General features: G+C 36.9%; 1 protein-coding gene across 3 annotated transcripts in view; it reads right to left on the bottom strand.

Moving 5' to 3' along the window:
- LOC124641603 (KH domain-containing, RNA-binding, signal transduction-associated protein 2-like) overlaps nt 1-25,154 on the bottom strand; it is a 264,723-nt gene that overhangs the window by 20,507 nt on the left and 219,062 nt on the right. For all 3 annotated transcript variants that reach the window (XM_047179750.1, XM_047179749.1, XM_047179748.1), the window contains exons 4-6: nt 16,441-16,538; nt 1,784-1,900; nt 222-368 (exon numbers count right to left, since the gene is read on the bottom strand). In XM_047179750.1, coding sequence (XP_047035706.1) covers nt 222-368; nt 1,784-1,900; nt 16,441-16,538 — 362 coding nt within the window. The remainder of the gene's footprint in view (nt 1-221; nt 369-1,783; nt 1,901-16,440; nt 16,539-25,154) is intronic.

Below are 25,154 nucleotides of genomic sequence, written 5' to 3' on the forward strand. Positions count from 1 at the left end.
AAAACAAAACAAGAAGTAGGCAGAAAGAGAAACATAAAATACAAATAGTTAGCGGCGTGGTGCAGGGTCTTACGTTTGCACCGAATGGGAGTCCAGCTCAGCACGTGTCAGGTAGAATAACTGACGCTGGTATTCTGCTAGGTCCCTAAAATGGCGCACGGACGTCGAGTAGACACAGACTAGACGTAGAGTTTGGCATTATATCCCGTCCCACCACTTACCGGCACTAGAAACCGCCTGAGTTCAGCAAGCGCGTACGCGATCCTCGCGTGCGCCTCAGCGGGCGTCGCGAACGCGCTGATCTCCACGTGCAGTTCATCTGACAGATGCGCGAACTTCGGGTCTCCGGATACACGGAGCTCTTCCTCCTGTCAAGAAAAAAAAATTGTTTAAAAAACACGCTAGTCATGTATTGTCATCGTCAACTCAGAGCGTGTGCAAAATTTCATCGTAATCGTCATAGTGGGTCAAATTAAGATTCCAACATTTTCTTACATACATAGTTAGACGTGAAGCTATTATAACAGTGTTAAAAATATATAAGAAATCATCACACTCCACACTAATATTATAAAAGCGAATGTTTGTTAATGCATTTGTGTGTTTGTTACTTCTTCAGGCGCAAAAGACTGAATGGATTTACATGGATCTTGGCTGCAATATAGGTAGCTGATATATCTGAATAACATATGTGCTAATTTTTAGTAAGTTAGTAAATTAAATTGGTTAAAATAAAACATGTCCTATAACGACATCCAAGTATAACCAGAAAAAAAATTTAGCTTTCTCGAAATAAATAACAATTATAGTACTGAAACAATTTTTAATATCAGTAGCTCTCGAGATTAGCATGTTTAACTAAACGATACAATATCATCAGTTTATCATTGCGTTGTAATGTGAAAACGTATTTCACCCTTTTAGTAACACTATTAGTCCTTAATTTAAACATCAAACAAAAACATTGTCAATTCGACAAACATTTGTCCAAATAGGAGTATTTGCTCAGTATAAAATATACCCTATTTGTATGCACATAATGTTTATTTTAGCAGTATGTTTGTACACATACGACAAGTGCTTTCATTACGCGGATGCAGCTTTCGGTTATGTCAAGAACATTTTGGACTTTCATGAGTATTTCAAAATAAATAAGTATGTATTTTGATATATTTATTTTTATAGATTCTTGCTAATAGTATAATGGCTGTACCCGTCGAGATACAAAACTTTGAAGGTAAAGAAAAAAATCATGAGGAAAGTCTGATCCACCTTGAGCAAGCGAAGTGATTAAACCCTCATGGTTTATTCCTTATCTGTACGAGAAGAGGACAGTACCCTGCAGTAGGACAGTAACAACTTATTTTACAGACAAAATAAACCCTTTAATTATAATTTTACCTAAACCCTTCTCCCAATTCTAAAACGAAAACCGAAATCAGTACCGAACTCAGTCAATAACCTATTTTGAAGTCGGTAAAAAAGGCCGATGATGATGATGATGATGATTCATCATCTTTCGAGCCTTTTTTTCCAATTATGTTGGGGGCTTCTAGTATAACCGGATGTAGCTGAGTACCAGTGCTTTACAAGGAACGACTGCTCTATCTGACCCCCTCAACCCAGTTACCCGGGCAACCCAATGCCCCTTGGTTATACTGGAATCAGACTTACTGGCTTCTGACTACCCGTAACGACTACCAAGGAAGGACCTACAGTTTAACGTGCCTTCCGAAACACAGTCATTGGTGTCCTCGATGAGCGTAATATGAATATAGCTTACCTTCTGTCGATCTTTCATGGACCCTCGTCCTAAGACGGCCATCTTGCACATGGTGTCTTCTTGTAACCTCTTCAAGGAGTTGCCTTTTGGTCCTAGCAGTTTGCCCACGAAATTGAACTGCAACAAGGACACTTTAAAATTAATTACTGAGCACGTGTTGGTAAACGGTGGCTTTTTTATGAAATAGGGGCCAAATGAGGAGTAGGTGTGGTAACCAATATGGACGTGAACATATGTAACACCAGAGTAAATGCAGTAGTATTATGATTTTTTAACCAATCAAGAAAACTATAGTTATAGTTATCGGCACGAATCTTGAGCTCTGACCTATATCTGCGCAGAAGTGATTTATTAGCGATGCACTGCGGGCCAATCACCGCTTTAGCCCGCCCCCGCGCCTCGCTTCATACCACAAAGGGGACCCTAAATTACTTCTGCGCAGTTGAAGGTCAGAGCTCAAGATTCCTGCCACATCCCATTAATAGCGCCGAGAAGAGTAACCATGGAGTATTTTTGGCCGTTCTTCTCCATAGAAAGCTAGTTTCCGAATGGGCTAAATCAAACTTATTTACTATTGACATTCATAAGTATTTGTAAAGTCCTACGTGAAATAAAATAATTTAAAAAGATTTTGACTTTGAAGGCATGATTATTTGCACGCACGACGAAAATTTAATACAAAGAGGCGTTTTTAGACTTCATAAAGACTGGATTTTCGGAAAGAAGAAATCAGCATTTTATGTTGACATTCTTTTATACCAGAATATTTTCATCCGGGTCATTGCATCTGGATCATAAAATTGCTTTAACTATGCTTAGATTGTATAATAGTGTATTTTATAAGGTTATCTATATTCTCATTTATTCTAGCCAGTTCTAGTTCAAATAATAATTAACTGAACTTCGAGTCTTGAGACTTGTTTAAAGAAACAAAACGTCTCCGTGAACATTTCTTGAAATAACACAAAGTTATAAGAACTTTTTGTTATTTTTTCTCAGTCGTTATGAATGTATAAATGGTATCTGTACAGATAAGCATTCAAAATTATAAAAATGTAATAAAATTGCTAAATTAGTAGTTACTTTTTACTTACATTTGTCTATTTGACTACATTATCTAAAATACACTAATTTACCAAAGCGTTTTTAAAAATACTTGTATAATATATAATATATACTAGCGACACCCACGTCTTGTAATAATTTTTAAAATAATTTTCCATTCCAGAGATGAGCACTTTTGGCCCGCTTTAGCCAACTATCTCTTCAGCTTTATAAATAAGAATAGATTTTTTGAAAAATATTTACAGTCAAGCACAAATAAAACGGGTGACCATCATACCTACATATTTTTGACATCATACACAGAGAATTTCACGGATTTTCGAACTTTAGAGTTCATGCATGAAACGAAAAATAAAATACTAACATAGTTCCAAAGTTCTGCATAGTTCCTGGACTGCATTGTCAAGGGACTGCCCGTACATTTTGCCATATTTTTGCCTAAAATCCAATGGTCAATGGTGTGACTTGTTAGATTTTTGACTGTTCCCAAAATCAAGTGCAAACAATTGGGGAGAATTGTTTAGAATAGAGAAATGAAGTGACTCGTCATTGTGCTTGTTTTTAAAGGAATTAAATATATATTTTTTATGTAAAACAGATACCTAAGCCCCTAAATTATTTTTTTAATGTAAAAGAGATAAACCCCTTAAATTAAAATGGGTTAACTAGAAGGTTAATTGCCATCGTAACTATTTTGTATTAGTTTTGCACTAAAATGCTACAGAAGAAATCTGTGAAGTCCAAAACGATTTAAATGGATTTCCAACTCAAATGGATGAATGACAGTTTTAATGGATTCTTACACTATATATTTTTTATAGTGGTAAAGTATTACTTTACAGGAAGGCTTTTTTATTTAAATAGCTTCCTCGTTTCAACTTTCCAATCTTCCGCATTTATAATGATAACAACTATTACAGTAGGAAGTAGAACAGAAGAAAATAAGATAGAACATACAATTTGTACTTCCATTACACGGTAAATCCTCACCATTTCGTATTCTACAAGACAGGATTACTTCATTAAGTATCGGAGCAGTACAAACGATGTTCATTTATTTCCAATTCCTTGCAGCCAGGAATCTGGAGTAAGCTATACAGCATAATTACTTGGAGAACGTGGAGTACTGGGTGAAAATGTATATTGATGGGCACTTGAATATGCTCTGAGGTAAACGCTGTGGAAGCTTCTGGAATTATTTGCAGCGTCTGATATTTTGAATACGATTTAAATGACAAAGTTCTCTATTACAGGAGATTATTAAACTGTGGCATTGATTGTACCTCTAAACCTAGCAAGTGTAAAATTATATAAATAAAGATCTATGCTTATTCCAAATTGACGAATTAAAAACAATTTTTAAATATTCAATTCTATAACTTAGGTTTCCATGGAGAAGACTGGGCAAGAAATACCCTGGTATACATCTTAAAAGACATTATATGAATATGTGCTTTTAGAAAACTTTGTCACAGTTACAGTGTCTGAAAAATAAAATCTTATATCAGAGCTAATAAATTAGTTCCCTCGAGCAAAACTGCAGAAGACAACTAATCCAATAAAATACTTTAAAACGAAAATAAAATTAAATCGGCTCCATTGCACTGCTGTCCCCAGACTCGAAGTGGAACGCTACTAATTGTCGGTCAGGCCACAGTGTCCACATACCCAGCGCCGTAGTTTGCACAACTGGTGGATCGATCAATTAGTTGTTCACAAGTTTTCTTGTCTGTGACCTTAATTGGATAGGACCGAAGCGTCCTTGTAATTGCTTTCTGAAATTCCGATCGAGAGCCTGATTGGTTGATGTGGCGTCTAATATTATTGTAGTGCTGTGATTGGTCGGGTTTTATAACAATAGCTGATTTACAGAATTCCATTTTTAAATGTACCTACTTTTTTAATGGTCTGTAAAATAATGGGGAGGGAGAAAGGGTGTTCTTATTTGTACTATCACCGTATTTGAGTATCTAAAAGCTAGTCTATCATAAAATTGGTTCACGCCTCATAGCAATAATAACAGGTATCATTTGAGCAATTAAAAGAACAATGTGTTAATTTTTACGACCATCAATTTGTAATGTTGGTCGTCCGAATTCGGGTTACGTTCGATTTAGCACTGGAATAACAATAAGGGAGAAAAAACATTTCGAAAATCGATTATTTTGATGGATAGTATGGATTTACCGAACAACCTATTCCGAAATAAACTACCTACCCCTGTAAATGGAAGTATATATTATAAGCAATCAGAAAAAAATCGAATCATTCTATGTCCGTACATTTGGAACGTTCATATCGGTTATAGATCTGTTTTTTGGCGAAAGTGTAACCGACAGACCAACATACTTTCACATCTAAATTATTATAGTCAAAATACTGCTGCCTTTCGTAACAAATTAACAAACCTCCAGATACCTATCACACAGAAATAGAACGAAAGTCAATTATGAAATGGGAATTGAAACGATTGGGAATTTTATAACTAGGCCACAAATAATTCCCATTGGATTTCAATTAGTTCTGAAATCCAGCGATTTATTGTTGTTTAACCACTTAGAAAGATTTAATTGGCTATCTCAACTGTTCTGTTGTGTCTCCGTAATGGGTGGTTCAAAGGATTTGTTCAAGCAATGTCTTGGTATCTTATGTGATCCTGGTACTTTTCTGTCTTGATCTCTATTTTGTTAACCGACTTCAAATAAAAAGAGGTTCATATCATATCATATCATGTATGTTTTTAGCTCACAATTTTTTGTGTTTTCTTGTCTTATTGAAGGAATCAAAATTGCAATTTTTATTTGAATCCGCTACTAGGTAAATGATAAATTCCGTGTGCGTCGCCAAACACTGGGCAATAAGCATCCAAAATTTGAAGTTGTTTGCCACCGACTCGCGAAGAAGAAGAAGATTTAAGTCTAAAATTGTCAATCATGAACGTTTTAGTCATCATCTGCTTAACCTTTCTCACATTAAGATTTTTCAGTTTAATCAAACGCAGCTGAGTACCAGTATTTTACAGTGACTGCCTCCTCAACCCAGATACAAGAGAACCCTTTGGGAATTTTAGTAAATATCTGGGAATCAGTTGATTACTAGTTAGATAATACTCGGCTGGATGGCAGACAAGTGGGATCGCATGAAAGCGGAGCGAGCGTTGAGAGATGAACAAACATGGCCGCTGATGCTATCGACAGATGACAGCTTGGGCTAAGGTGTGAGCGAATAGCGATTAATACCCCCTTCATACTTTTAATTCTTTAATTTGGCTTATCTCCTTACATAAGAACAGCTGCCGTAGCCTATAATCGGCTAGGAGGACATCATACTTTTAAGCCCATTTTTATTGACAACGCCAATTTTTCTTAAATCAACCTTTTTTATAATTTAACATTTATTGAATTGAATAAATAATACAAACTATATTTACAAACCTAAAATTACTTTATATGTTCAGTACATGTAGCTACAAATTAGAATAAAATGAATACCTAATAAATAACCAATAGTTTACTTTAAAAACTGAAAAGAAAAATTAACAGTAAACGGTTGTTTTAAGAAAACTGACGTTTATGTTGTCGATGAACTTGGGACTTAGTAAGTCGTTTTTAATTTGTCAAAAACGGTTAGATATAGGAAAAAAGTTATTTGTCCATTATAAAGGATAGCTGCTTATGAAGAACGGCCTTGGTCACTTTTACTTGTTCAGTTTGTATTATTTCTTTTGATTCATATTATTACAAATCAATACTCATACCATCATTAGGTAAATACTAATAATAATACTCGGTTTCCCATGGAGAATAACATTTTTCCTGATTCCATGCGGTTTCCGTTCACAACTTGGACCAAATCCGATAGTTACTATGGAGCATAAAGTGGTCTCCTAATTGTCATTTACGACGCCTTATATCAAGCCATTATAGTTACAATAAAGTACGTAATGTGATTGGTTAGAAGCTGTGTGCTCAACGACTAGTGATGGCCAACCCTTTTGCCAAAACCCGGGATTCAGAGGTCAATGTTATCCGGGATTGAAGCTGTTGGATTTTGGTGACAGAGGTTTACCTACTTTATATATATAATTTGTTAACGTGATCATCATTTACTTAGTCATTTACCGACTATGGTCAGGTTGGCTTCCAGTCTAACCAGATGCAGAGTGTTTTACAAGAGGCGACTGCCTATCTGACCTCCTCAACCCTGTTACCCGGGCAACCCAATACTCCTTGCTAAGATTGATTGTCAGACTTACTGGTTTCTGACTACTCAAAACAACTGCCCAAAATTTTCAAATAACAGCCGCCAGTTCTGGTGATATAAGAAGTTTCATTTTGATTTATGTAAATACCATTGATATACCTACTTAAATCTCCAAAAGAATTTAAAAACAAATATAAGCGGTATCATTTAAAAATTCTACCCACGCTATAAAATCCCGGGACGTGCTATACAAAGTCCGGGACTCGTGACAACACTAGTAATGACTCCACAGTGGCCTATTAGCGCTCTATTTGTAGCTACGGGATATCGTGTGCATTATTTGCGACGATAAAGGTTTTATGAGTATACTTGGAGGCTGTTATAGTTTCTAAGTTAAGAAGAGATTAAGGTTATATTAGTCACGTAAGACTGGTTATCAGAAAGTCTGACAAACAGTCTTACCAAGGGGTTGCCCGGGTAACTGGGTTGAGGAGGTCAGATAGGCAGTCGCTCCCTATAAAAGACTGGTGCTCAGTTGTTGTTGCAGCCTTTTTATCGTCCCACTGCAGGGCACAGGCCTCCTCTCACACGGAGAAGGATAGAGCGCTGCTCAGTTGCTTCAAGTAAAACTGTAAGTTGACTCCAACAAAGTCAAATAAAAGCTAGGCAAATGAAGGTCATGATCTAATGACAGTGAAATAAAAGACATTGTTTAGGAAACCTAGACTTAAGAAGTCTGTCTGTTTAAAGAAGACCTATGTCTCGATGGCTGGATATTTTTTCTTTAAAGAAAATCTGTCAGTGAAAGTTTTTAGTCGATTTGATACCGGTCAAATACAAGCGCGGATCCAGCCCTCAAAAAAGGTTGTGGTCACAGCTACTAGAAAATCGGAACTAGAAGCGGCTACTACAAAAGTAAAAGTCGGAGCATGAACATGCTCATTAAAAATTATGCAAGTCGTTTATGAACTTTTGAATGAAATTATTTCCTTTTTTCTGAGCATCAGGACTTTGGCATTAGGAATGAAAATAAACTTAGGAGGAAGTTGGACCCGATAAAAAAAAATAGTTTCGATCCAAACCTATTTCAATCAATAACTTCTAGTAGCCAGTAAGCCAATATAGGGAGGGTTTGACGCATTTGGTGCACTTCTCAACTACCAGTGGCGGCATAGCATCGGGTGGCACCCCGGGCTACCTATTGAGCACCCCAAAAAAAAAACGACAAAATAAAATTACGAACCAATCTAATAATGCTAAAAAAACGTTTTTTTTTTAATATATCTAAACTCATATTATGCTCACTATCAGTTCCGTCTCTAGCTCATGTACCGCGTGCAATCATTACTAAAGCACCCCTATGTATGGAAAGATTGTGAGTAGTTTTGTTTTTTGCGCGAGCGTAGCAAGCCGGAACATTTTTTAGATTTCGTCGTAGTTACCAAGTTATAAAACCAAAAGCAAAGACGTGGTATAAAACCGTATAAATTTGCGCGAGCGTAGCGAGCGCAAAATTTTGGAGTTTTGGGACACGAAATCACAGAAACAAGTAAAAAAAAAGCCACTGCTAAGTGAAAAAACCGCGAGCGTAGCGAGCGCGAGATTTTTTGAGTTTTGGTACTGTTTTGTACAAAAAAATGTAAAATAGTGACTATTGTAAATAATAATAATTTTATTGTAATAGACAGCTGTGTTGCTGGGAAGTTTGTTTTGTTCTTCACCGCTTCTTGTTAACCAGAAAGTCCTGAAAGAGGGCGTTATGGGGGTGCTATCCTTTTCTACTTTCAATTTTAACTTAAACTAATCTAACGTTTTCGATATTGGACTTAAACCACCGCAAAGTGAAAAAGCCGCGAGCGTAGCGAGCGCGAATTTTTTTGAGTTTTGGGACACAAAAGTACCTCAAAAACTAAAGCTGTAAGAAAAAAAATATGGTGATCTCGAATTAGTAAACAACAGTCATAAAATTAAATGCAACAAAAAAAAGTATTATTTTGTTCCCTAGTGTTATCATCAGCCTATCGATTTAAAAAAAACGTAAAAGTGTGATGTCACAAGTCTAGGTAATAAGGTTGTGGGCATGCCCATCGTGCCCACAACGGTGGATCCGCCCTTGGTCAAATACTTGATCGTTAAAAAGTCTGTAGAGCGTGTGTACTCTTAATCATAGATTACTTACTAACAAGGTGGACAGACGATCTTATAAAGGTCGCCGGAAGACGTTGGATGCAGGTCGCCTCCAACAGGTATCTGTGGAGATCTAAGGGGGAGGCCTATGTTCAGCAGCGGACGTCCTATGGCTGAGATGATGATGATGACTCACTTTACTTATTTATTAAAGAAATCTTTTCAAACATATCGAACTCTGTACGTTGTAAAACCACCCAATCACCCTTGTCCTATTTCCACGGCCATCCATCAAAATCCATTCGGAGTTGACAAGGTGTCATGTAACTCCAAATTGGTAACTTTTTTCTGTGAACAATGACAGGCCGTTAGAGATTGGTTATCGGATGACATTTTGTTTGTAACATGAGGAAAAGGGACTTGTAGTTATGTTCGTTTTATTTTTTGCTAGTTTTGTCTGCGGTTTTGCTAGTATCACGAGGAAACACTACCTGAGTATATGCTATTCTGATTTTACCTTATCACCTTTCATCAAAATGCATTCAGCGGTTTTTGCGTCGAACAGGAAAAAACATCTTACATAGATACTTTCGCGATTACGATATTATAAGGATAAATATATGACATTTGATAATATTGATATTCTTCTTTATAGAACCAGAGGAAGATTGAACTAATTTATCTAGCCAGCTAAGTGCCAGTCATCATCATCATCCTCCGAGCCTTTTTCCCAACTATGTTGGGGTCGGCTTCCAGTCTAACCGGACGTAGCTGAGTACCAGCGCTTTACAAGAACTAAGTGCCAATATGAACATGAAAATTTTGCCAATACAATAGCTTGACTAATCTTGGACTCAAAGTCACTATTTCAGATATTATAATTTAAAAAGAAAAAGTACGGAACCCCGAAAACGGTTTAGGCCATTTCATTTAGAAATAGTTCCCTTCTCTTCGTTAACCGGGTAAAAAGAGTATTAAAACACAAAAAGAGAATTTCGTATTTTCGCTTATAAAGTTCAGTTCAATCAATCCTATGGTGATATCGTTAATGGTGTTTCTTTTGGTGGTTTTTATCGCGTGAAGGCTTAGAGCATTGAACTGTCAGGAAACGCCATTGCCAGTCCTTATTTTGTTTTTCAATCAGGCCTATAAATACTTGCACAGTTCCCAAGAGCTGGTCTCATGAGAACCGACAAGAAACTCCACAGACACTCTTTACAAGAAGTGTTGACACTGATTTTCTTACAGTACTGTTCTTAATGTACTGTATTCTGACAAATAAATTTATCTTTATCTTTACAAGTTATCTCTGGAAAAGTTAATAAGATGTATTAATAATAATTTATACCAAATTTTACAATTTTAATTTACAGTTGCACCGTGTTATGTTACTCTGCCGGAGGTAGGTATCTCGACTATCAACAGATAGAATTGAATTTTATTTTGCATAATGTTGGTATGTGTGTGTTAAGTCCATACTCATGTTTGTCAATTTTCTCGTGTGAGTTCATAACTATGTGATCAAAAACGCATGAATGAGCTATCACTTTTTGTAGCGCAACGCTAAACCAAGCTTAAATTGGTAAACTTTCTCACATACAGATTACTGCTTATGGCGTCTCCAGTTGGTCATGTATTCTTAGCCTAAAGGAAATCATTTGATTTATCTCTATTTGGTTTGAAATGAGGTTTTTTTAACCCTTATTGATTGTTATCGGGATAACGGCTTTGTTAATGGAATTAGATTTCTATTATGAAAGCTTTAAGGTTGAAATTTCCTGAAAATCTGACGTAAACAAGGGTTTTTTTTTTAGTTTAGTAACGAGAAAAATTTGTGAATAGTAAGCGTGAGCATAGATGACTAAATAGTAACGGCGTTGGTATGAATAGTTTTAAAACGTTTTGACAAAAAAATAAACCGACTTCAATAATACGATTAGAAGCTTCTAAAGGTTATGGCACATTATAGCGGCACCGCAACAGCACGGCTCCACACCAGCATTTAAGTTGTCATTCAATTTAGAGCATTAAATCGTGTATATTATAATACAAGCTGTTGATTTGCATCCGTGCCATATTCAAGGAGGTAATTATACTAATGATTCTCGACCCAAATCAATAAAAAAATTGGTACGAAATTTTTTTTCTTTAATTTTTTTTCGGAATTCCGTAAATGTCATCTAGCCTTATTTAAACTTGGCGCGTATGTTACTGGCATTAAAACCGTGCTGCACCCTCACACAAACGCAAACACAAAGCATACGCAACGATCACTCATAAATTTCATTCATAAAATTGGATTACTTCGGAAATACCACGACATTACAATGACAAAAAAAAGCAGTGCATATTAGTTATTTCCCATCTAATGTAATTCCAATCGATTATTTACGTATTGTATGTCCTCCTCCTGAACTATGGCACAAATGCAAATCAACACCTTGTATATTTCGTAATGTCAATATGAAAAAGCCAACGGTGAGCAGTCAGCGTGCTTGCCGCTTCCACACAACTCGACTCGCCGCCCGCGTGCTGCAAGCGAGCGGACCTCATGCGTACAGCGCGCCGACGGCATTCTCATTACGCGCCGACTCCGAGTCGGCAGCGAAACAACGTCATTACGTCGTGTTCAATCATAACATCAATCATAATCGTCTTAAAATAATATTGAGTTTGCGGTGACAGCAAGCTTACACCTCGCGGCCGGCGCGCGGCCGGCGGGCGCACCGACGGCGAGCGGGCAGCGCGTGGTTGACGCGCTGGCAGCTAGCCGTAGTCTTAATTCGAGGCGACCGCGACGCCCGTGCTGCAGCCGTGCTGTTGCGGTGCTGCTATAATGTGCCACAAGCTTAAGGCTAAAAAATACTATGCTGAAAACCGCATCAAAAGTACTTCAGCTAAACCTGAGATAATCGACCACAAATATACATACATGGCTTGTACATATATATACGTATAGGTCAAACTGGGAACCTCCTTTTTAAGTCGGTATAACGAAATCGAACTATTTTGATACTTTTTTAAAAACTCTAAAACAAACAATTTGTAAGATCTTCTCTCTTGTAGTTATTTTTTTTCTGTTAAACGTTAGACAACAAACGTTCTGTTAGAAACGTATCAAAATTGCATTTTTTCATCTCCAAAAAAAACCTTGATATTTCAATTTTCCTTTACGAGTACATCCTGAGCCTCTGAGGAAAATTTATGTAATTTTTCAACGTGTAACAGCGAGGAAATAGTAGATAGCCATATTCGTACGTGGGGTACTTTCAGTGACACCGAGTAGTTAGCGAATGGATTATTAAATAGATAAATAAATAAAGATATGGCATTGGGAAAATTATTTCCTATTCTGCTAAAAATCTTTGCTATTGATACCAGTTTTGGGCCAATTATGTTTATGTATCAGCATGCATATATTAAATCTTGCGACCGAATTTGATTGTTTTAAGTAATTAACCTGTTACCCATATTTTTCGTAAATGTGAATAACCCCTGTTTTCGAAAATGATAAATAAAAGCTCAGCGCCCTAGTATGTATGTAGTAGTATGTATTTACGATACGATACTGACATACGCAGCTCGATTTAAATTGTTCCCAAATAACTAAAGATAACAGAAAAATTATAGCTACCTACATATGTTAGTGCATTTATTTGTCTTTCAACATATTATTTATATTTTTAAATATTAGATTACAAAAAAAAATAAAAAAAACATTTAAAAATATAAAAAATAGATGGCCACCGATATCGGACACAGGGTCCAAGGTACCGGTGGTTAGGGTCCCAGAGACAGAAACCTCCTCACAATACGCGCCGTATCAAGGAGTACTGCCTTCTGAATCAATCCCTTGATCCAGCCGCCCAACGAGAGCCTCCTGAGGTGTTCTACCTACATATTATTATTAACACAAGGGCATCAAAGTAACTTCATACATGTAAAAGTTTCGTTTTTCTAAGCTGGCGTTTAACTTTTGCTGTGCTCCACAGGGTCCACAATTGCACTTAGCTCTAAGCCTTCTGTAACACCTAATCTATACGGCGAGCCTTTTCCCAACTATGTTGATGTTGGCTTCTAGTCTAACCGGATTCAGCTGAGTACCAGTGTTTTACCTGCTCTATACATTGTGGAATGCAAATAAACAATATGGAGAAGTATGCGTACATTCCTGTACGCCCTCCATTTACAACATACTCCGTGTTGGACAACAAGCGTGATGCCTTATTTATCACACGCAAAGCGTTGGAATGACTCGAGTATTCGCTCATTCGAGAAAATTGAGCGGCGGAGTAAGAATGGGTTCCGTACGTAATATCATATACTAACCTACACCCGCAGTTTCACTCGCATCCCCTGAGAAAATAAGTAAAAAGTAGCCCAACATCATCCTCCGAGCCTTTTCCCAACTATGTTAGGGTCAGCTTCCAGTCTAACCAGATGCGGATGAGTAGGTACCAGTGTTTTCAGCTATAGGTATTACTGCCAAGTTTCATTCAATTCCATTAAGTAGTTGTTAACCGATTCCAAAAACAGGAGGTTCTCAGTTTGACCTTGATGTAGGTACGGTTGTGGTTATCTCACGTTTGGGTGCACCGATTTTAATGCGGTTTTCAGCGTGGTATTTGTTAGAATAAAGTGTATTATTGATGCGGGATTGTTCACGCGAGTTACCGCCTCCCTGGTACATAAAAGGCCTACGACGGAACACGACGGTTTTTAGTCAGTAAGAGTCTGACACTCCCTCGCCGCTGCTAACCCACAGCGGGAGGGGTCATTTGATGATTTTTGACGACGTTAAAAAAAAAGATGTATTATTGAAGTCAATATTATTCTTACGCAAAAGAGTAACAAATATCCACGCTAACAAACATACATTCTTACAAGTTTTTCTTGACTATATTAGTAGGAAGACGGGTTTTGTCATGTCTCATAAGATTGTGAACAAATGAAATGGGAATGCCGATTGCGCAAACATTTTATTTTTTTTGGAAGTTGAAGATAAAAGTTGTGTAACACAATACTGTTTGTTTGATTGAGTGATGTTTTGTTCTGTTTTCGTTATTTTGTAAATGTCAGTTAGGTATATGTGTAGCTTAGAATTTATTCATGTTAAATGTTATTCATGCCTTTTGAATATTGTAAGTTCAAAATTACCTATGTGAAAGTGTTATATAATTTCTTATGAAGGAAATAAATATATTATAAACATAAATAACATTTTTAGTAACAGGTAAGTTTTCAGGGAAATAACGCTGGTTAAACTGAAATATCATCCGTCTTACCACAAAAACTTTTAAACGTCAGTTTAAGACTTGTCTACAAAAATGTCAAATTATGACGTTGACATAAATATGGTTCATTTTGCAGCCACAATTTTTTTAGACAAGTGTAAAACAGGTGTTAAGTTTTTGTAGAACGGCCATATAAGTTTATGAGATTAGCGCGTTTGAGAAAACAAAGAAACAAACTTTAAAGGTCATATCATGATATTAATTGGGATATTGAACACCTATGAACAGCTTACAATAAAACACCTATTACACGTAAAAAAATTCGTACAATAATAAATTCCTGCAACATCATCGTTTCACCGATTTAACTTATCCAAATTACCTATTACGGAACCCCAAACATTTTGCGTTCCGTATGTATTAACGCACGTGCAACGCCGACAAAACGCGATATATTTACGTCAAACGATTTCCATTCGCATTGCAAACGTGACTAGGCAGCTTATTTATGTTAGCAAATAACGCTATTTATTATAGTCGAAAACATTCGAGGGGGGAGCAAAAAAATTATGTGATAGAAGTTTCTTGGATCTCTGGTTACACCGTCGAAGTTGGCGTGATGTTACACAGTTAAGATTTTTTTTTCGCCTTTTTTAAATTTACAAGCTATATATACAAACTATAGGTACATATCTGCAAACTTAATTACCTTCTATAACTAAAAATCTACAGACTAAAATAAAAAGTTTTTTTTTTTGTCTTTGTTTGAATTATTTTTTCCTGTGATTATAGTTCGGCCATTCAGAGAATGCGTTCCTGACACGTCGCGATTGAACTGACGACGTAACTTTGCAATGGCGTTGCAGTTACGATAAAAATATTTTTGCTGGTTGTTTACCGTTTTAACAATTGAGGAGCATTAAAACAACATTATTATATCAATAATCAATGAATGTAGTTACGTCGTCAGTTCAATCGCGACGTGTCAGGAACGCATTCTCTGAATGGCCGAACTATAATGAATATCATAAAAAACTGAACGTAGGTATCTGTTTTCCTCGGTTTCACCCGCGTCGCGTGATAACTACCTATAGTTATCGGCACGAATCTTGAGCTCTGACCTACATCTGCGCAGAAGTGATTTATTAGCAAAGAACCAATCTCGAGTGACGCGATGCGCTGCGGGCCAATCACCGCTTTAGCCCGCCTTCATGCCCCCGCGCCTCACTTCATACCACAAAAGAGACCCAATAAATACTTCTGCGCAGGTGAAGGTCAGAGCTTAAGATTCGTGCCGATAACTATACTTCCAGTACTTGGAGAAAGTATAGCTTATTTGAGCAGAGAATATTGTAGCTTACGAAAACAAGTGAATGTTTTTTTTTTTTTTAATCGGTTCCGTAGTTCAGCTTTTAACAATAATTTATGTATCATTTGCATACCTTTACATACCAGTCACAGAATTCAAGTAAAAAAAAACTAAACCTAACTCATGCCACATTTGGGCACGTATAAAAAAATTATTTAATTATTATTGGTCAACTAAGTCAAAGTCAACATCGTTTTTTAAAGTAGGCTCATTAGATTAGCACTTTTAACGTCAAAATTACAAAAATCGGCCAATTGCGAGTTGGAATCGCGCACGAAGGGATCCGTACCATTATTTAGAAAATGAGCAAAAAAATCACGTTTGTTGTATGGGAGTCCCCCAAAAATATTTATTTTATTTCAGTTTTCAGTATTTGTTGTTATAGTGGCAACAGAAATACGTCATCTGTGAAAATTTCAACTCTCTAACTATCACGGTTCATGAGATACAACCTGGTGACTGATGGATGGACGTACGGACGAGCGGACGGAGGAGCGAAAACAATAGGATCCCGTTTTACCCTTTGGGTACGGAACCCTAAAAATGACAACACCCCAAAAACGCCCCCTTTTCATTACTTCCTAGTGTTAAGGTCGGAAAGATGAAGCGGTGAAGAACAAACTACCCAGCAATTCATTTTGAAACTTTTTTTGACTTACTTTTGGATGATCCCGGACAGGCACCACAACTCGGACGCACACTTTGACCGGCTTATCTCTAGTGATGTCCAGCATCCTTCTTTCCCCTCGCCATTCACCTGAAAAGAAAGAAAGAATGTTTAATAGTATTGCTATAGAATTACTTTACGTCGATGTGATCAAATTATAAAATATGCAATATTTTTTACAACAGTATAGCGTAAAAAAAATACTAAAAATGATGTTCCATTTTATCAACATGATAGTTTTAGATACACGATATAGCATTCCCCAACAAAATAAATTCAAATACATATGTAGTATCAGTATTTTTTGCACAAATTGCAAACGGGTTGAATGACCTCCTCATCTTGATAGGGTAACAAGGATATCTCGACTTAGAATCTCCATTTGTTTCCGAAAAGGCGTTCGTAAGACTCTCAAAACAATAAACTCAGAAGAAAGATCAATAAAAAACATCAATTTGTCGGTCCAACCGCTAGAATAGGAACCACTTTAAAAAATCCTTAGAGTATCCGCACACTACAGATTAAACAGTCGGCCGACATTTGACCCAATGTTTCGCAATTTTTTTTAAAATTATTGTTGATTCCAATCAAAGTACTAGCAGCCAGTTTTTTCATCAAAAGTAAAAGCCAACGTAATGTCAAAAGTAAAAGTAACGTTCAAATTCGATTTTTCAAGCTAACGTAAGAGCAAAACTAATAGATAAAATCGTTCAAACGAATTTGACCGTTATTTTTACTTTATGACATTACTTTGGCTCTTACTTTTGATGAAGAAACTGGCTGAAGTCAGTCTGATACCGGCTAAATACCTGATCTTTGTAGTGTAGGTACATACTACCATTAATTTTCATCCTGGATTCATAAGAGTCCAAACAAACTTATCGGCCGACTAAAAGTTTGCACTATACGGGTACTCTTATAGTCGATACTTACTAAAACAAGTGACTTTGTTTGCCCATAACTAATTCCAAACTACCCGCAGTTTCTGAATAGCGCTGAACAAACAAACTAATACAAAACATTCAGTATTTGTGTTTTATGAGGTTTGGCTTTGGGAAAGTTTATGAAATTCACACTAGGGGTCTCTCTTGTGGCCTACTTCAATAGCCGAAAGGGCTATAACCACTTTGAACCTTTTCAATAATACATGAAAATTATTTGTCGACTAAGTTTAAATGTCACGGTAATACGGCTGAGCTGACGGAGATGAAATTAAGCATGCATGCGTACAGGGAAGTACCTATAGAGTACACGGAAGAAAAAAAAACGATTATCCGGATGACAAAAAATAGTTTTCTTGGGACGAGAGTGAACCCGCCAGAAACAGCTAGGTAGTTTTTTTTCATAATTCCGTTTTTATGAAATGTATCAACATACAAACAATCACCGTTGAAACTAAACAATACGGGAATTATTTGGGAATAAAACAAAACGTAATCTGATTATATGTACCAATCAGCTTTTCACTTCGTTCCGCCATATTTAATTCACAGCTGACAGCCATGACAGCTGTAATTTATCCCGCCAATTTTTTTCGTCGTGAAAATCTGTTAGGTTTTTGACGAGTGATACAATGATAAATAATAATACAGTTTGATTTAGGCACAGATTTACATAGATATATTTATATGGTTTAGAATTATTTTTAACTACAGTAATTTATTCTTCTATATCTATCTTGAAAAAATAACCATAATTTCCGAATACACCAAAAAGCAAAATCAGAAAGTACAAAATAACTTTCCTCAACATTCGCTCTATTGAACCCAATACCCCCATATCCGCCATATTTAATTCATATTTGACACCTGTCATTTTACCCGCCAATTTGACCTTTGGCCGTTTATTTTTCACATGGCAACATAATCCCGTGTCAAAACTAGAAGCATGGCTGTGAACGCATAAATTATTTATTTTGACGTAGATAGGATTATTCGGATGATTTATTTTATTATTTATAGATGTTTTAAAAATGTTATGTTATTATTTCGAAGGTTTATTTCAAGTTGACAAAACCATAGTCAATTTTTTTTACTTTTTTCTGTCCCCCAGTTGGGCACAGACCTCACACGGGGAAGGTTGAGCATTAATCACCACGCTTACTCAAGACGATTGGTATTTTAAACCCAGGATTCTTCCGGATGTTTTTTCTTGAATTCCGAGATTTAGCTTTTTATATTGGAAACTGAACTGTTAGAAAAAGCTGTTTAATAATTGTTTTTCACAGAACCTATGCCTTATTTTCTTCGGTTGAAGAAATATGGGTAAGTATATGAAGCTTTTCCCAGTTGTCGTTTTACATAATATTTTCTATTTTTACTTTAATTTGAATAATCGCAGTTTTTTTCTAGTTATTTGTGAAATATTCTGGTTAAGATTGCGTGCTTTTTATAATAATATTTTATTTAGAATTCGTGCAGGTTACATTGTGTTTAATTTTTTAAATATTCAAATGACATGTTAGCCTGCTAAGCTTATTATAGCTTGGTAATTTTACTTTAAGGAAGAGCATTTTATACGTACTATTTCCTACATTTTTTATTTTTCTGCAAGTTGACAGTTAAATAGTGGTAGCAGTTCTTCCAGGGATATTGGTTTACCCGGGTAAAGGGTTGAGGAGGTCAGATATGCAGTCGCTCCTTGCAAAACACTGGTATTCAGCTGCATCAGGTTAGACTGCAAGCCGATCCCAACATAATTGGCAAAACGCTATTACCTAATGGTGATGAAATTGATAGTTAAATAGAACTTTATAATATAGAGGTCGTTAACTTTTTTGGAATGGTTTTATCGAATTCACGATTACCTTGAAATGATGTCAGCCAACCATCTGGTCAAATATTGACCGATAGTTTATCTTGCAGTGTGTAACTCTAAGGCGAAGTTAACATCTCAAGCTTTACCAACTTAAAGCAAGCATACATTCAAGACTCCGGAGGGACTCAAGAAAGCCAACTTTGCCTGCGATCGACCGGACGCCAGTGTTGCCAACATATGAATCAATAATACTTCACGCTTCCGGAAAATGGCGGAGGATTTCCTGGAGTAAATTCCTAATGAGGGTTTGAAGACATCCTGTGAGCTAAAAGCGTGGAATAAAATATTATTTTGCTAGGTTTATATTACATACGGACAAGCCTTGTAAAATGAAGCCGTCTTCAGTTGGTTAGGTACAAGTGACTTCGAGACATCATCCTTTTGCCTCCCGATTCTAAGAAAAGAAGTTGGCGTGGAATGACTTCTTCCAGGATTCTAACGACACGGTGGCAATAGCCTACTATAGGTACCTATCGTGAATCACACTTTCTCTGGTCATCTTTTAACATTATAGCCAATTTTTTCATCCCTATGGCTTTTAATATTAGGTTATAATGGCGATGCTGCGCGATTGTTCAAAAGAGTTACCGCGGCACTAGCATTTACAGTACTCAAGAAAGACCGAAGTCAGAAAAGTCTGATACGCGAGAGGGACCCGCTGCAACCACAGATGGAGGTCATTTTATGATTTCCCATCGCAAAAGTAGGGTTTTAATGACGATGTAGTTATTGTTGGGAATCAGACCCAATATACCTTCGGCAAAGGGCGCTAGCGACCGCCTACTCGCTTCTGAGTCATCGTGGCGAGCGGCGCAGCGGCGAGCGGTGCAGCGAGGGGGCGACGGACGAGGGGGCGATAGACGAGTCTTGCGCTCATGGACACCACCGACGACGGTCGACATTCGTTTAGCTTACCTATATTAATTGTTTGTCCGCAAGATCTTTAATATTGTAATTAGAACGGCAATAAACCGCGCCTATCAACAGTATACAGTCCATTTATTTTAACATCCCGTAGTGGTGCGAACAGTTGTGTTGTACTTCTAAACTAATTCAATCGTCTCCGATCGTTTCCAATGTACAGAAAAACGCGTGTAAAGGCGCACAAGATATCTTGTTCGCTAATGAACAAAGCGCTTAGCGTTAATGCAGGCTGATAGTCCACTAATGACCTTTGTGTATGTGGCCTTATACGACGCCTCTCGCAATTTGTATGTGTATCGATTTTGTCATTGTAGATGCAATTTAAGGCCGCAAAGATATATTAAGAGGAGCTATAATTGTCATTTGGCTCATGGCTAAATATTAGCGGCACAGGTCGCTTGATCAAGTCAATCAATGAAGTTTAGGCAGGCCTCTTGTAACGGCGGCTCAGTCAGAAGTCAGAAAATTAGCAATCACGTTGACAAAGAAATGTCGGGTTGCCCGGCTAACTGGGTTGTTGAAATCAGATTAGCAGTAGGTTCATATAAAACACTGGTTGTTGCTTAGAATTTAAGCCGCTTCAAGAAAGGCAAATAGCTAGACCATATTGAATTTTGTAAGTACACCTTTTCAAATAAGACCACCTTCTTAACTAAATTACGGCTATATATTCATTATTTCACCACTTTAACTTAACAAGAAAAATAAACATTACAAATCAAAGAATGACTCTTTGCCTACAAAAACTTTTATGAGCTTTCTTGGACATGGAGTAAACAGCAAATGAAGTGCTCTCTTACATCCAAAATTCTTTATGAAAGGCTGCCGTGTCTATATTTTTATCCATGCTAATTGCCTTTCCAATATGGCGGCCGTACGTACTCAAAATGTAGATTCGAATATGTAGGTCTGTAGGTGAATTTTTCGCCTCGAATGTAAAGAGCCGTCGGGAGAGAATTTTAAAAAACTGTGTCAGGAATTGACTTTTAGATGTAGTGAATTTTCTTATTTCGGCAGACACTGTATTTAAATTAATTTGAATAATGCATTATACCTTTATATTGTAACATCTGTGGTTTCTCGTTAAAATGGAATAACGTTGATACTGTTACTGTTTTGGATGCGTAGAGGCTGATCTTTTTTTATGAACTTTAGTTATTATTTCGTTTCTGATAGGGTGTATTTTCGTTTGGCAGGTCTAAGATCGAACCTGGTTTACTGTTTGCGTTCGTAACAATGATGAATCCTATAAATCCTGCTTGGTATCAGCACCTACATATACTGGCTATATTAAGAGAGGAGTTAAGAGACCATGTGCAGATTTCATCAATCTTCTAAGATCCTCATGTAATATCTATGTTTAACAAATAAATATTTCTGATTTCTTATAATAACTTTCCTCAAAGTGATACAACACTTTTACTCAGTTCGTACTGTCAAAAGGATGATGATGATATTCGACATGTCTCTTTATTTCTTTTGCACTGTGATCCAAAGTCTAGATGTCATAATACAACTCAGCTTCTTATTAGAAATTCCTTGAGCTCCTATGTAACAATAAATAATGTAATTTAACCGTATAATCAAACAAATAGCAGAACACTTCAGCTACAAAACAATCAACCAAATTCAGAAATACACGAAACTATTAACAATTTCCTGCAACTAGTCAAATCTCTAATTCTATATGCTTCATTCCTAATCTGACAGCCGAGAGCCGTCAAACTTTGAACAAACTGTTAGGGGAAAAGCAAAGGTGTTTGCTTTACGTTAAGGTCCAATTTGGCGTGACATGTTAGTTCTAAGTTTTAAAGTGGATCAAGCCGGTGGGTTGTCAGTTGCAGCGGGAACATTTGTATGTTCTAATTAGCCGTTGATGCATTTGTTAAGCGGTTTCATTGGTGGAATATGAAGGTGAAAAAGAAAAGATTTGTGAAAAACTTCAGATACTTATCTAAAATAATTCCATAAGCATGAACGCCTAACCTCCACGGTGTTTAAAAAAATCAGAGCCAAAGTCAACCATTTGATTATTTTTTTTACAGAAAGATAAATTCTGTCATTTCAGTTTTATCTGTTTATTATTTAAAAACTTTTATGAAATAACGATATTAGGATGCCATTTTATTTAAAAATTAGTACCGAAAATCTTCAAGGTGGGAAAAACTTTATTGTTGACTAGCTTCTGTTAGCGACTTCGTCCGCATTACATTTGGACTTTGTGCAAAGAGAGGCTATCGAGAGTTAAACATGTTATTGAGCCAACCATAAAAGATAGACATATACTGTTACATAATTTTAAGGAAAACATTTCCGTCATACATTGTTTCTGTGTAGCTTGAACCATTAAGGCTGCACACGCGACGGAATATTAAAAAATGGAGTAATTTCTCCCGTTTTCCCAACATTTACCTTCACTGCTCTGCTCCTATTGATTATAGCGTGATGAAAAGTATCCTATAACCTTCCCAGGAGTACGGAGAATCATTATACCAAGTTTTGTTGAAATCCGTCAAGTAGTTTTCGTTTCCATAACGAACATACAGACAGACAGACAGACAAAAATTTTACTGATTGCATTTTTGGCATCAGCATCGATCACTAATCACCCCCTAATAGTTATTTTGGATATATATTCAATGCACAGAATTGACCTCTCTACAGATTTATTATAAGTATAGATTTAACATTTTCTAAACGATGATATTCTGCTATTTCGTTAGCGAACAAAATGTGCGTAGACAATTTTGGTGAAATCTCGCCAAAACGTCTTAAGTATCTTCGTCAAACAGTTCATAGACGAAAAACTGCAGTTACATTTAATTCAACTACTAAGTCAACGCATCTCAAGAACCACCTATTATGTCGACCAAAACCGAAGTCAAGCTAACTGCCGTCTAATTTCTACGTCCAGTTAGAAAGTCAAACATAAGCAGACCGAACCGTCGACCGCTGACCGCTCCAACTAGAGCCTTGCACTAAACTAACAAACCACTGGTCTATATTACCCCGCAGTTGTTTGACTTAACAAGTTCTACGATTGGGTCAGTTTCATGGAGTAAAGAAAGCTAGCAGAGATGGAATAATACAGGTAGGTCTGGCGCCTTCTTCTAGGTTAGATTCGTACGGTGGGCATGACCAAAACGATCACTTATGAGTGAACTGACGAGGCGTTTGAGTTTTTAGAGACATCTGTCAATGACTTTTGGTATTACAAAAAACCGGCCAAGTGCGAGTCACACTCGCTCACGAAGGTTTCCGTAGCAGAGCAAAAATGAGCAAAATCACGTTTGTTGTATGGGAGCCCCCATTTATTCTACTTTTCAGTATTTGTTGTTATAGCGGCAATAGAAATACATAATCTGTGTAAATTTCAACTCTCTAACTATCACGGTTCATGAGATACAGCCTGGTGACAGACGGACGGACGGACGGAGGAGCGAAAACAATAGGGTCCCGGTTTACCCTTTGGGTAGGTACGGAACCCTAAAAATTATGATGAAGACGTATAAGGGCGAAAACAGTAACGTTCCTCGTCCCCCGTACACCCGCATGTTGGCGCGCTACTTTCTTAGGAGATTTTCCGTTATGGCACCTCCGCTAGTCATTTGGTTCTCCATGGTTAGTCTACAAACCTTAACTGTAATGTAGTAACACTAGTTTCAGCTCTGACTGTGGTTGTGATAGTAAGCATGGTTGGTGGTTAAAAATGTGTGGTATGGTATCACATTTTTGGGAGAGGAATTTCCGAAAAAAATCTGGCGGTGTAGCTATTGTGGGTTATTCATACATAATTTTGAAAATAGTATGTCGTTTTTACATTTTCGTATAAGTGCCTACATAAAATATTGTTAGGTACGAATTCAATCGTACAGCCATTATCGAATGAAACTAGGTAAAGTCCCTTAAACTAACCATATCCTTGTTTCTGGCGCGGATTTGCGTTATAAAAACTCGAAGCAGTAAACGTCAGTGACATTCTACAAAATTTTTAATATTTTTCACTTAAAACTACAACCAATAACTAAAGTATATTACCCGTATTTTTCAAATAGCTTAGATAACAGAATGCCTGACAAATCCCTCGCGTCACATCGACAGCGGATTTATCCGGTTTTCACCGTCATAAACCGGCGCAATCCGGTTCGTGGGAGAGCACACTACGGCAAAAGTGGAATTTATTAAAGTGCCTTTTCTATTTCACTTAGCAACTATGTTGATTAATTTGTAAAAGGAGACAAAATTCAATTAAGTTTTAAATTCTATTAGAAAGGTCGGATAAAGCAATTTGATGAACTTTGACTTGGTTAAATGATACCTATTTTAGATCTAAGAAACACAAACGTGTTCTTCTCATTTGTAGGAAAATTATCTTCATCAATCATACTTTCGGCTTCCAGTCTAACCGGATGCAGCTGAGTACCAGTGCTTTACAAGGAGCGACTGCCCTATCTGACCTCCTCAACCTAGTTACCCGGGCAACCCGATATCCCTTGGTTTGGCTTCTAACTACCCGTAACGAAAAAAAAAATAAAATTAAATAAGAGAAAAACGAACACACAAGAAAACACAGAACAACAAAACACCAATCACAGAGTTATTCAGAAAAAAACGTTTCAGATAACGGAGCAAAAATATAGAAAATGAAGCAACAAATGTAGGAATTATCGTGAAAATAGTGTCGAACGAGAGGAAGCTGTGTTTCGGAGGCTGCGGGCTTTGGGTCACAGCCAACTGATAACGCCGGCCCGGAAGTTTTAGATCCGCCACCGAGTAATGACGGAATGGAGATCGCGTTAATGGAATTTTGGTGGGTAGGTATTTAGAGAGGTAGACGTGTTGGTCATTGAGGCGTATTGCGTCACTCAGTAGGAGTGTTAGGGTTAAAAGTTGTGAGAAGATTTTGAGGTAGGTATGTAAAACAATTGTACGAAAAATTTATATGTCAATAATTGAAAATATGCA

The sequence above is a fragment of the Helicoverpa zea genome, chromosome 22 (assembly GCF_022581195.2).
Source record: "Helicoverpa zea isolate HzStark_Cry1AcR chromosome 22, ilHelZeax1.1, whole genome shotgun sequence".
In the NCBI taxonomy this organism is placed as follows: Eukaryota; Metazoa; Arthropoda; class Insecta; order Lepidoptera; family Noctuidae; genus Helicoverpa; species Helicoverpa zea.